The 12,844-nt window shown below is 50.2% G+C and overlaps 1 protein-coding gene and 1 long non-coding RNA gene across 3 annotated transcripts; one reads left to right on the top strand and one right to left on the bottom strand.

The window, feature by feature from the left end:
- Positions 1 to 433: 433 nt before the first annotated feature.
- On the bottom strand, positions 434 to 5,555 carry LOC103567814 (uncharacterized). The gene is made up of 3 exons (XR_548780.2): positions 5,410 to 5,555; positions 4,972 to 5,035; positions 434 to 3,456 (listed from the first exon to the last, which is right to left on the bottom strand). It is a non-coding gene; the product is annotated as an uncharacterized lncRNA (long non-coding RNA).
- On the top strand, positions 5,043 to 12,282 carry ZNF132 (zinc finger protein 132). Of its 2 annotated transcripts, none has more exons than XM_070558890.1 (3): positions 5,043 to 6,204; positions 8,053 to 8,221; positions 9,798 to 12,282. In XM_070558890.1, exons 1-3 carry the CDS (start codon positions 6,190 to 6,192, stop codon positions 11,726 to 11,728), a joined length of 2,115 nt encoding a protein of 704 aa, XP_070414991.1. In that variant the 5' UTR covers positions 5,043 to 6,189; the 3' UTR covers positions 11,729 to 12,282. The 2 variants fall into 2 exon arrangements, with proteins under 2 accessions (XP_070414991.1, XP_070414992.1); XM_070558891.1 differs by having other exon boundaries at positions 5,711 to 6,204; positions 8,095 to 8,221.
- The last annotated feature ends 562 nt before the right edge of the window (positions 12,283 to 12,844 follow it).

Below are 12,844 nucleotides of genomic sequence, written 5' to 3'. Positions count from 1 at the left end.
TCCATTGAGATACCATTTCACACCCACTAAGATGACAAAATCAAGTGTTGGCAAGAAGGTGGAGAAAGTGGAACAGTCCTACAGTGCTGATGGGAACATGAAATGGTACAGCCACATCGGAAAACAGTCGGGCAGTTTTTAAAGAGTTAAACATAAACCTACCATAGGACTCAGCAATTCTACTCTTAGGAATCTACCCAAGAGAAATGAAAACATGTCTACACAGAGATTTGCAAGCAAATGTTCCTGGCAGCATTATTCATAATAGCCATGAACTGGAAACAATTCAAAAGTCCATCACCTGGTGGTGGATAAAGAAAATGTGGTATATCCTTACAAGGGAATATTATTGAGTAATAAAATGGAATACTGATGTAACATGAATGAACATCAAAAACATTATGCTAAGTGATAGAAACTACACACAAAAAGCTACATTTTGTATGAATTCATTGAGATGAAATATCCAGAAAACACAATACGTAGAGAACAGTTAGTGGTTGCCAGGGGCTGGCCATGAGAGTGGGCCTTGGTTCCAAATGTCCAAAGGAACTTTTTGGGGCAATGGGAGTGAGGTGAGATGATAATGGTGGCACAACTCTATAAATTTACTAAAAATCATTAAACTGTACACTTACAACAGGTGTATTTTATAACACATAAATTATACTTTAATAAAGCTATTTAACAAACAGGACTAGGGGCTGTTCTTTCTCATAATCCAGGTGTTCCTGACCAGGTGATGATGACCAAAAGTATCCAGCTCCCTGGGAGATGACCAGAATGCATAAAACCTTTACATCATGAGTACGGCTGTGGCAGATGTACAGATCCACAGGCCTTAAGATTCTCTCTACACCCTCAGCCTGCAAGCGCCAGCCATCTAACAGTCTGCCAGCTCCCCCATGCCCTACTTCCTCACACCCAGTGTCTCCGCACCTACTTACTATACTCACCTGGTCCTGGTATAAGTACAAGTGGGTGATAGACCACTAGGGTGTGGCTATCAGAGGGCTTCCTCTCAGCACTGCTGGGAGGAGACGTTTCCTGGAACAGAGACCATCACCTTGCTTATTCCAGGCCAACCACTGCCTTCCCCAGGCGAACTGCAGGTCAGAAACTTCAGAACAGAGGCTTCATTCCTTCCCAGGGGACATGGGGTAGAAATGCAAACCAGGTCACGACTGGCTAGAAATGCTCCACACCTTGCTGCTCTACCCTCTGTCAGGTGCTACAAGGCTTCTCAATGGCCAGTCTGGGCGAACCTCTGTTCTGTTCTCAATTTACTCCATCTGCTCAACAGGGCTCCCATAGCAAAGGAGAATTAATTGGTGACATATCCATTATCAAACAGTCCCAGGCCAGCTCTGGTGGCCTAGTGGTTAAGGTCAGTGCACTCCGCTTTGGTGGCCAGGGTTTGGTTCTTGGGCACAGATCTACACCACTTGTCTGTCAGTGGTCATGCTGTGGTGGTGGCTCACACACAAAAAGAGCAGATTGGCAACAGATGTTAGCTCAGGGCAAATCTTCCTCAGCAAAAACAAAACAAGACCCAGTCTAGAGCAGTCTGAGGTCATAGTACCAGGGCTGGGTGAAGACAGGAATGCTTACAAAACCTTTACATCACGAGTACTTGAAGCAGCTCAACAGAAGCATGATGGATGTCAAATGAAGACTTCACAATGTCCATGAACAATGGGAAATTTCCCCAGAAACCACCCCATCAGGCCCCTTGCTCAGAGCGTGAGTCAGGTCCATGCCAAACTCAGTCATGGGTGAGCAGCATGATGCCATCTAGTGAGTACAGGGCCACTCACCATCCCCCCGGGGGAGTGCCAGCTGGGAAGAGGAGGCTGCTTACACCGAGCAATTCAAACACAGAAGGGCTTCTTCCACAGGACCAGCAGTGCAACAGCTCTCCCGAGGTCCCTCAGCAGGTCACAAAGTACAACGTGGCCCCTACAGGCTTCCTCGTGCTCAAGGCAGTCAGGAAGTGGCTCCCCAGGTGGAGGTCCTTCTACATGAGGTCACCTTGTGGAGAAGGCTATTCATATATGGTCTTTCTTGGGTGTTAATTCTTTTATACTGAATGAGGTTTAAAAAAGAGACTGATTATTTAAAATAAAAAATTTTTTAAAAAGGCAGGGGCTGGCCCATGGCCAAGTGGTTAACTTTGCATGCTCTGCTTCAGTGGTCCAGGGTTCACCAGTTTGGATCCTGGGCACAGACCTAGCACCACACATCAAGCCATGCTGTGGCAGCATCCCACATAGAAGAATTGGAATGACCTACAACTAGGATATACAACTATGTACTGGAGCTTTGAAGAGAAAAAAAAAAAAAGAGGAAGATTGCCAACAGATGTTGGCTCAGGGCCAATCTTCCTCACCAAAAAAAAAAGGCAGCTGAAAACTTGACTACATTCACTGCTCTCAAAAAGCTTTTTTCCAGAGTGAAGTTTCTGGTGCTGGGCAAGGTGGGAGCTGTGGGTGACAGCTCTCCCATGCTGGCTGTACTCCTGGGGCTTTCTCCAGTGTGAATCATTCTATGCAAAACAAGGCGGGAACTGCAGATTTTTGCTTTCCTACTTACTACACTTACAATGTAGTAACTTGCTGCTGCAAAACAGGAGTAAATCTGTGAGAAGAGGCTGTTCAACATTAGCTGTACTCATTATGCCTTTCTCCAACGGGGATTGTGTGAAACAAGTTTAATATTTTCCTGAAATGGGGCCGGTCCCAAGGCCGAGTGGTTAAGTTCGTGTGCTCCGCTTTCGTGGCCCAGGTTAGGATCCTGGGCGTGGACCTGGCACCACTCATCAGGCCATGCTGAGGCAGTGTCCCAAATAGCACCACCAGAGGGACCTACATCTTGAACATACAACTATCTACTTGGGGGCTTTGGGGAGAAGAGAAGGGGAAAAAAAAGATTGGCAACAGATGTTAGCTCAGGTGCCAGTCTTTAAAAAAAAAAAATTCCTGAAAGGTTTCACATAGTTACTGCATTTGTACAACTGCTCTCTGGTGTGAATTTCTGGGTGCTAACGAGAGCGCAGCTCTGAACAGAGGTGCCCACATTCTCCACACTTCACAGTCCTTGATCAGTGTGAACGTTTTGGTGAAGGGGAAATTGCAAAATTTTGCTCAAGGCTGGGCCACAGTCCCTGCCTTTATAATGGCTTTCTCTGTGGCAAACGTTCTGGTGCTCAAAGGGACCGAAGCTTTGGCTGGTGGCTTTCCCATGTTACCATACTAGGAACATTCTAAGATGTGAACATACTCCTGCTTTCTGAGGACGGAGACAAAGTTGAAGGTCTTTCCACATTCCCAATGTGCTTGAGATTTTTTTCCCATTTTGAAGTTTTTTGGTGGCAGCAAAGGGTTGCCTCTCCTTGAACATCTCTCCACATGCTATGCATTGGTCAGGTGTCTCTTCAGTGTCAGTTCTCTGTGGGTTCTGAAAAACATGAGGTTGGCAGGGTCTCAGTGTTTGGTGACAGTCAGGTGCTGTGCAGTGAGGGGAGACTAGGCCTCAGACTGTCAATACTGTGCCCACCTTCCTCAGAGGGAACAAGCCAGTCTCATGGAGGAAAAGGTTCTCAAGAACCATTTAAGGATGTGTATTGGCTTAGGACATGTTAAGGGAATGCCAATGGTGGAGGATCTGGCCAGAAGAGGGGAGACAGAGAAAGCGTGAGAGGCAGAGAACAGAGAGTGGTCAGCCAGGGGACAGGAGTCAGGGGAAAGTAGGATGGAGTCAGATGGGGGTCAGAAAGATAGAATAAAGGCATGGTTACCCACTTTGGCACCAGGGAAACAGGGCACAGGTCAGGTACCAGGTGAGAGACTAGCCCACTGCCACAGGCACTCCCATATCTGTCTCCCACTCACCAGGACTGGTCTTCCATGGGCCTCTCTGGTTATGGACTGATGCAAGCTTCACTAAGGAGCCCCACTATTTTTCTGAAAGAGGCATGTGACCTTGTCCTCAAAGTCACTGGGCCCTGCAACACCAAGCCAGGAGGCAGATGGATGTGACCTAAGCACTGGGCAAGGGACCTGGGATCCCAGTCTCTGTCATGCTAGCCACCTCCCCTTATGTCTCCCTAACCCTGTCCCCTGACACGCCTGCTCCCCACCTCATATCTAACAGCATAGGCCCTCCTCCTGGATGTGCGCTTTCCCCAGATCCAGTGGTCTTTGGACAGTGCTTTTCTGTTTCTGCACCCACCTCCTCCATCCAGCCACTGGTTCTTAGTCTGGACACCCCACACTCACCTCAGGATGTGTCTTAACCACAACCTAAAACTCTCCTTCCAAAATCCCATTCTCAGGCCCTTCCCTGATCCAGGCCACCAGTGCACTGCAGCCTGGACATCTGGAGGCCAAACGGGAACTCCCTCTGTGTTCATGGGTGGATGTGTCACCTCCACTCAGAGGTCCCAGACAACTCAGATTCTACACCCACAAAACCCAACTGCTAATCTTCCCCAAACATCCTCCTTCTGAGAACCTCTGATCTCCATGGGTAGCACCTCATTCTTCCTAAACACTTGGGACGGTCCTTCATCCCCTACTTACATTCACTCCCCATATGTGGCAGGAAATCCCATCAACCCCATCTTGAAAATCTATCCAGAATCTGATCACTACTCCTACCTCTCCTGCTTCTACTCTGGACAAGCCACATCATAACTGCCAGAAGAATGAATGAAGAATGAAGCAGCAGGCTCACGCATCGCCCCGTTTACAGCCCCACCACGACCCCCCTCCCAACAGTGTGTTCCCACAATATCCACTGGGGTGCTCTCAAAATCCTCTCTCATTTCACGGCCATCTCTCTTCTGTTCAGAATCTTCCCTGTCCCCCAGCACACTTAGCCTGTCCAGAGGCAGGACTCCTCTCCCCGTGCTCTCGGTGCCCCGCAGGCCAGATGCGAGAACTTTCCTGGGTGCCCTCAGGTCGGTCTCACCTCCGAGTCTTCGCACACGCAGATCCCTCTTGCCTGTGCCCTCCGCCTCTCATCAAACCGGATTCTGAAACGGAAACGCCCCCGTGAACGCCCCGCTGTCCTGAGCGCCAAGGCCCGGGGCTCAGTCGGGGACTTGGGACACTGGGGCTGGAGTCCAGCGGGTGGGGGCCAGAAGAGTCCCCATCCGTGCCTGGCCCCTCGGCTCGCTTATTAGCGCTGGGCCACGCCCTCTGGACGCGCGGGCTGTGAGCCTCCGTCCCACTCCGTGAAGAGGTCGCAACGCCAAGGAAGACGAATCCGGGCGGCCATGGGCACTGCCGGGCTTTGGCGAAGGCCCCGGCGGACAGCCCCGCGCCGTAAGGGCTCCGGGAGGCGGGACATTCGCTACGGCCACGGGGCATGCAGAGCGCAGGGGCGGACCCTCCTCGACGCTCGTACCCTGCCCACTCCCGTTTCCGCGGGCGCGGGTAGCCCCCCGGACGCCGTCCACAGCCGCCGACCCAGTCCCTCAAAGGCCAGAGGCCACAGCGACAGCCCGACACCGGAAGTTCCGCCCCCGCAGCGCGGCCCTTCCGGAAACGCCCCTCCTCCTAGGCTATCACTGACCAAAGTCTGTACGGCACGCCCGATGACGCCCCTCTCCTGGGTCCTTATTGGCCAGGGCAGGACGCACGGCCAGGGGCTTTCTGGGTAGTGTAGTTCGTGTCGCGTGAGCAGAGACGCGAGGCGCGCCCTTTGTGATCACCTAGGCGACGACCAAGCTACTCGCGACCTCTCGGGAGATAGCGTCATAGTTGGCGACGGCCCTGAGCCAATGAAAGCTAGCTCCGCGCGGGCAGCGGAGGATGGGGCGGGACTTCCGTCGTCGCCATTGCAGGCTTCGTTTCGTGGCGGAGGGGCCGTCCGCAGGCGGCCTCCGGGACCGCAGGAGAGGGACCGGGCGGTGCCCGGATCCTCGCCGCGCTGCTGAACGCGTTTTTGCTCCCGGCCAGTGACTCCTCCTTCCCAAGCCTCAGTGTTCCCGGGTGTGGAGTGGACGCGGCGCGTCTCTGCACCCCGCCTTCGTCCCACGGTCCCGGAAGGAGGCGCCCCGGTCCCCAGGCGCATTTGAGACCGGGGAAGACGAGGCCGAGTGCGGCCATCGGCCCCGGTCGCCCGCCCACTGGGGCGTGGGGTTCGGATGAGCCCACAGGCTCCGACGGGGCCGCGGCGTCGCTGATGGACGTGGCGCAGGTGAGCCGGGTGCCCCAGGCCCTCACCCGCCGGGGTCCCCGCCCTCGTGATCCTGGAGCCGCGGCGTAGGGAATAGTGATGTCGCCACGTGAGTCTAGGGCCCTGAGAGTCACTTCCCTCGCATCTTGAATCCAGCCAGAGGTTATATGGAGGAGTTCACGTTTCTGGAATCCTGTGGGATAAGGTCTGGAAGGGTGTCCCGACTACAGGGACCCGCATGTGCACATTGCTTGGAAGTGTTCAGGGAGCCTCATGTCTCTTTCGTCGGGTAGAAATAGGTAGCAGGGAGACTGGAGTTAGGCCTGGAGTGGCAGGCTGAGGAGCTAGGCCTCTCTCCTGAGTGTGGTGGGGGTCACGGAAAGTTTAGAGCAGAGGAGGGAGGTGATCTGGCTCCGGTCTTTACGGGCTCCTTGTGGATTTGAGTGGAGAACAGACTGGGTGGGGTTAGAGGCAGAAACATCATGGAGGTGAGTGCAGTAGTCCAGGTGTGTGCTTTTGGCGGCTGGACCAGAGAGGAGGCTGTGAAGGCAGGAGAAGTCGTTGACTCCTGGATCTACTTTTTAAGTAGGGTGGACTGGATTTCCTGATGTGGGGCAGTGAGATAGCAGGGTTGACCCGGAAGGTTTTGCAGATGTGAAATTGGTGTGAGTAGTTTATAGAGGGAAAATAAAAAGTTGAGTTTTGGCCATACTGTATTTGAGATGTCCCAAGGACTGCCAAATTGAGGGGCCAACTGTGCCTCTGAATATGCAAGTATGGATTTATGCCAGGTCCAGGCTGGAGACATCCAAAGGGTCGAGGCTTGTGTGTGGACGCTGTGCAGCTGTAGATTGGCTTCAGGATGGTGACGAAGCCTCTTTGCAGAGAGTAGACGTGGGACCAAAAAGTGAAGCCTACAAGTAACGGAAGTAAGATGGCAGTGGGTCCTGGGATTAGAATGGTTTCTCTACAGCTCAGCAGGTTTGGGGGCCTGTGGGTTTTGTCCAGCTGTCAGGAGTAGCAGAGACGGAAAAGGGTCAGCCCAAGCTACAAGTCCCCAAGCCACGGGCAGGGGCCAGCAGGTCTAGGATTTATGTATTAGGAAGAGCAAGGACTGCTATGACTGGTGAGGGGACAGCATGTGAAAGAACAGAGGTAGAAGAGAGCAAGGGTGTTTGAAATCTACTCGTGGTTCTTGGGAGGTGACGATTGAAGCAACAGGGTGAGGAGGGGAGGCATTAACTGGAGGGGTGATGGCTGTCCCTGGCAGTGGGGGTTTTGGAGATCTTGGGCAGGCTAGGGTCAGTATTGGGTCCTGATTGCCTTTGTCAAGTATGCCACGTGCATAATGGGATGTGGGGACACTAGGGAGATGCCTGTGGTATGGACAGGTGATAATGGAGAGGAGGGTGGAGAAATGAGGATGGTATGGTCCAAAGAGTGATGTGTACAAGGTAAGGGTATATAAACCAATGGGCCCAAGGCTCTGGTACTAGAGGAGGCTCAAGGAAGAAAGGAGAGCCCAAATTTTCTTATACTTGGGAGGTGATCTGAGGGACACAAGGAAAATTGGCCAGTGGGGGAAGGAGGGGCTGCATGCCAGCCCAGAGCTCAGATATTGTCCTCTGCCCACCTGCCCTTTGTTTCTCTGGGTTGGATTGGCCTCAATACAGTGACCAGTAGAACTACATGTGGAGAGGGACACCAATGGTGCGAGGGCCTGTTATTGCCTCTGAGGTGGGGGCCTGAGGAGGAGTAGGAACTGAGGGGGTCATGAGAAGAGGAGATGCCAGTGGTAGATGTGGCAGAACTCTGAGTTATAGCCCAAGGGCCTGGGGTGTCCATTTGACTATTTTGTTTGTTTTTCAGTTCTCCTATTGGCCCCCTGGCTCACCTGTCCCATCATTTCAGAGCCCCGTGACCTTCGAGGATGTGGCCGTGTACTTCTCTAAGGAAGAGTGGGGGCTCCTTGATGCAGCCCAGAGGCACCTATACCACAATGTGATGCTGGAGAACTTTGAGCTCATGACTTCACTTGGTAAGGCCCTTATGCCCTGCCCTGGCATGGTGACCAGCTTCTGCCTTATGTCTTCTCCCCATAGAAAGTTCTGTTAATCCTAAAACCAGACCATGGATACTTCTTGCTTCCCAGGTACCTGTGGATGCTGGGACTGGGCTTTGTGTACTACCCCTGTCTCTCCCTGGGCAGCCTTATAAGCAATCCTAATAGCTTTGCCCAGGGGCCTTCTGGGAGCAGAGGTTGGGGATCAGGCATCTTTGGTCTGCCTAATGGATCCCACTGAGCTTAACCAATTCCTGGCTGGGTGACCCAGTGTGGGGCCATGCCTAGGTTCTGCCCCTTCCCCCATGAGACATTTTTTAAAAGCAGGTTTCTTGAGATATACCATAAAGTTCACCCCTTTAATGTATACAATCCAGAGGTTTTTAGTATGTTTATACAGTTGTATAAATATCACTATAATCTAATTTTAGAACATTTTCATCACCTAAAGAGAAACTTTGTACCCATTAGCAGTTGCTACCTATCCTCCCTCACCCCTTCCCCCCTGAGTCCTAGGCAACTGCTAATGTACTTTATGACTATATAGATTTACTTATCCTAGACATTTCATGTAAATGGAATCACACAATATATCTTTTTCCCTGACTGGCTTTCACTTAGCATAATGTTTTTGAGGTTCATCCATGTTATAGCACATATCAGTACTTCATTCCTTTTTATGGCCAAATAATATTCCACTTTATAGATATACCACAGTTTGTTTATCCATTCATCAGTTGGTGGGCATTTGGCTTGTTTCTACTTTTTAGCTGTTATGAAAAATGTTGCTATGAATATTCATGTACAAGTTTTTGTATAGACATGTTTTCATTTCTCTTGGGTAGATACATAGGGGTTTCCAAACTGTTTTCCAAATTGGCAACACCATTTTACATTCCCACTGCAGTACCAGTGTTTCCAGTTTCTCTACTGCCTCATCAACACTTGTTACTGTCTTTTCTCTTATAGCTATCCTAGTGGGTGTGAAGTTGTATCTCGTTGTGGCTTGGATTTGCATTTCTCTAATGACTAATGATGTTGAGCATCTTTTCATGTGCTTATCAGCCATTTGTATATATATGTACATATACACACATAGTCATACATTGCTTAACAACAAGGCAGTGTTCTGAGAAATGATTGATGGGTAATTTCGTGATTTTGCAAACATCACAGAGTATACTTACACAAACCTAGATGGTATAGTCTACTACACATCTAGGCTGTATGGTACTAATCTTATGGGACCACTGTCATATATGCATCCCATTGTTGGCCAAAACATCATTATATGATGCATGATTATATCTTTTTTGAGAAATGTCTGTTCAAGTCCTTTGCCGCATCTCTGTGTTCTTGCCTCTGATGAGGCCTCTTTATTCTGTGGCTTGGCAGGCCTTGTCCTGCACAGTGGGCCCTTCATTCTCATTCTGGCCCCCTTGACATGTCAGCAATCCCTTGGACCCATTGAAGTGCCAGTCACACATTTCTAATGAGTCATCCTTTCCACCAAGTGGAACACTCAGTTAACTGGGGATTTCTCTGCTTTCAGGTTGTTGGCATGGAGTGGAAGATGAGGAAGCACATTCCAAGCAGACTGCTTCTGTAGAAGGGGTGTCACAGGTCAGGATTCCCAGTGCACATGCTTCCACCCAGAAGGCTGACACCTGTGACATGTGTGGCCCATTCTTGAAAGACATTTTGCACCTGGACGAACATCAGGGAACACATCCTGAGGAGACCCCCTACACATGTGGAGTATGTGGAAGAGAGTTTTGGATCAGTGCAAAGCTTCACCAGCACCAGAAGGAGCACAGTGGGGAGAAGCCCTTCATATGGGACAAGGGCAGGAACTTGTTTGTGAAGAGCTCCATAGTCTACCTGTCAGAGAAGCTCTTCACTTGTGGGGAAGATGGTAAGGATGTCTCGGACAACCATGACCTCCTCCAGCACCCAGCCACTGACAGCAGCGGGCACCCATGTAGGAGCACAGAGTGCTGGGAGGCCTTCCCCCACAGTTCCGGTCTTGGACAGCTCCCAGAAGTGCATACCACACAGAAACTCTTCAAGTGCAGTGCCTGTAGAAAAGACTTTGGGAAGAGCTCCACTCTCCTCAACCACTTGAGAACTCACTCTGAGGGGATACCATTTAGATGTTCGACAGTTGGAAATTCCTTAGAGAAGAAGTCAACTCTTGTTAACCACCAAAAATTTCACACTGGAGAAATATCTTATGTGTGTGAGGAGTGTGGGAAGGCCTTTAGTCACCCATCTAAACTGAGGAAGCACCAGAAATTTCACACTGGAGTGAAATATTATAAGTGCAGTGACTGTGGGAAAACCTTCAGGCACAAGCTCACACTTGTTCATCACCAGAGAGTTCACACAGGAGAAAGGCCATATGAGTGCAGCGAATGTGGGAAAGCCTTCAATAACAGGTCACACCTTACTCGGCATGAGAAAGTTCACACTGGAGAAAGGCCTTTTGAGTGCAGCAAATGTGGAAGAGCCTTTAGCCAAAGCTCCAATTTCCTTCGGCACCAGAAAGTTCACACCCAAGTAAGACCTTATGAGTGCAATGAATGTGGTAAAGCCTTCAGCCGCAGTTCTGCTCTCATTCAGCACTGGAGAGTTCACACTGGAGAAAGACCTTATGAGTGCAGTGAGTGTGGAAGAGCTTTTAACAATAACTCTAACCTTGCTCAGCACCAGAAAGTTCACACCGGAGAACGGCCTTTTGAGTGTAGTGAATGTGGAAGAGACTTTAGCCAAAGCTCCCATCTCCTTCGACATCAGAAAGTTCACACTGGAGAACGGCCTTTTGAATGCAGTGAATGTGGGAAAGCCTTCAGCAACAGCTCTACACTCATTCAGCACCAGAAAGTACATACTGGGCAAAGGCCTTATGAGTGCAGTGAATGTAGAAAAGCCTTCAGCCGCAGCTCCAGCCTGATTCAGCACTGGAGAGTTCACACTGGCGAAAGGCCTTATGAGTGCAGCGAATGTGGGAAAGCTTTTGCTCACAGTTCCAGTCTCATTGAGCACTGGAGAATTCACACAAGAGAAAGGCCTTATGAGTGCAGTGAATGTGGGAAATTCTTTAGCCAAAACTCCATTCTCATTAAACATCAGAAAGTTCACACCGGAGAAAGGCCTTATGAGTGCAGTGAATGTGGGAAGTTCTTTAGCCGGAAGTCTAGCCTCATTTATCACTGGAGGGTTCACACTGGAGAAAGGCCTTATGAATGCAGTGAATGCGGGAGAGCCTTCAGCAATAACTCTCACTTGGTTCGTCACCAGAGAGTTCATACACAAGAAAGGCCCTATGAGTGCAGTCAGTGTGGAAAAGCCTTTAGTGAAAGATCCACACTCGTTCGACACCAGATAGTTCACACCAAAGAAAGGACTTATGAGTGTGGCCACTGTGGGAAAATCTTCAGCCGCCTATGCAACCTTGCTCAGCATAAAAAAATTCATACCTGAACCGAGCCTGATGGAAATGGCCTTTGTAAGAAAAATCTTAAGCCAAGTCAAATTTCATGCAGTAGAATACCCACAGAGGAATTACCTACATGTACCACTAATATAGAAAAGCCTTTGGAAGCTACTCTGCCCTTTCTGAGCAGCCCAGGAACCTGGGCAGAGCTGTCTTCCCCGTGGAGCATGAACCTCTTTCCAGGCTGCCTGGATCCAAATATTTGCAGCAGTCAACTACATATGCTTGGAGAAAACAGCTCCCTGTGTCTCCCTTCCTCTTTCCTGGAGGGAATCTGGATTGTCCTGGGCCCTTTGGAATGGCTTCATTCCCATTGCCTCTGAGAGAGTTAGGGAATGAACTGACCCCACACTAGTGAAGAAGCCTTGAAGAATGTCAAGTTTGGGCTTCTTAAGAAGATGCATGTTCTTCATGGATGTGGTCAAGTCTGCATGTAATCCCAGTGACGTGTCCAGTAAGCCCACAAATCACCCTCCCCTGGCACCATCTACCTTGGTCTGCTCTATCCTGTGTGATAATAAAGACTTTATTGGTCAAGTCACCTTTAATCTTGGGGGTTGTGTTGGGGTAGGCTGAGAAAAGAAATGGGTAGAGTAGGGGATGGCCAGTAGAGGGCACCCAACAGTATCTGTCTCAGGGTACGGTAGGAATACCGGAACTCACTCTGTCCTGTTGTGGCCTACTTTGCATTGCTGCCTGAAGGACTGGGAAAAACTGAAGGGCTCGTGGAGTGGACACAGTGGCCTGTTTCAGAGTTAACTGTGGCCACATCCCACCCTGAGGAAGGAGTATGTTAGGCTTCAACACTAGAATGTTGGGTCAGGGGTAGGTCCCTAGTTCCCAGTGGGAAGTCTGGGTTTCTCCATCTGTCTGAGGAGAAGCTGTGTTCTGGTTCCTGATGAGGATATATGACCCTGGGAGACCAGTAGATGCCCAGTGGGTACTCTGTGTGGATAGAGAAACACTGGGTGTGAGGTAACGGAGTTGGGGAGACTGGTAAACTATAGGCTCATGCTCTCCCAGTCAGGAGCAGCCACAGTTCTCCATCAGCTGTGGTTATGCAGGATGAGGCAGTTAGACCAATCTGAGACCTGAAGGGGCAT

This window comes from Equus przewalskii, chromosome 9 (genome assembly GCF_037783145.1).
Source record: "Equus przewalskii isolate Varuska chromosome 9, EquPr2, whole genome shotgun sequence".
NCBI classification, from domain to species: Eukaryota; Metazoa; Chordata; class Mammalia; order Perissodactyla; family Equidae; genus Equus; species Equus przewalskii.
This window is presented reverse-complemented; position numbering and strand designations above follow the sequence as displayed.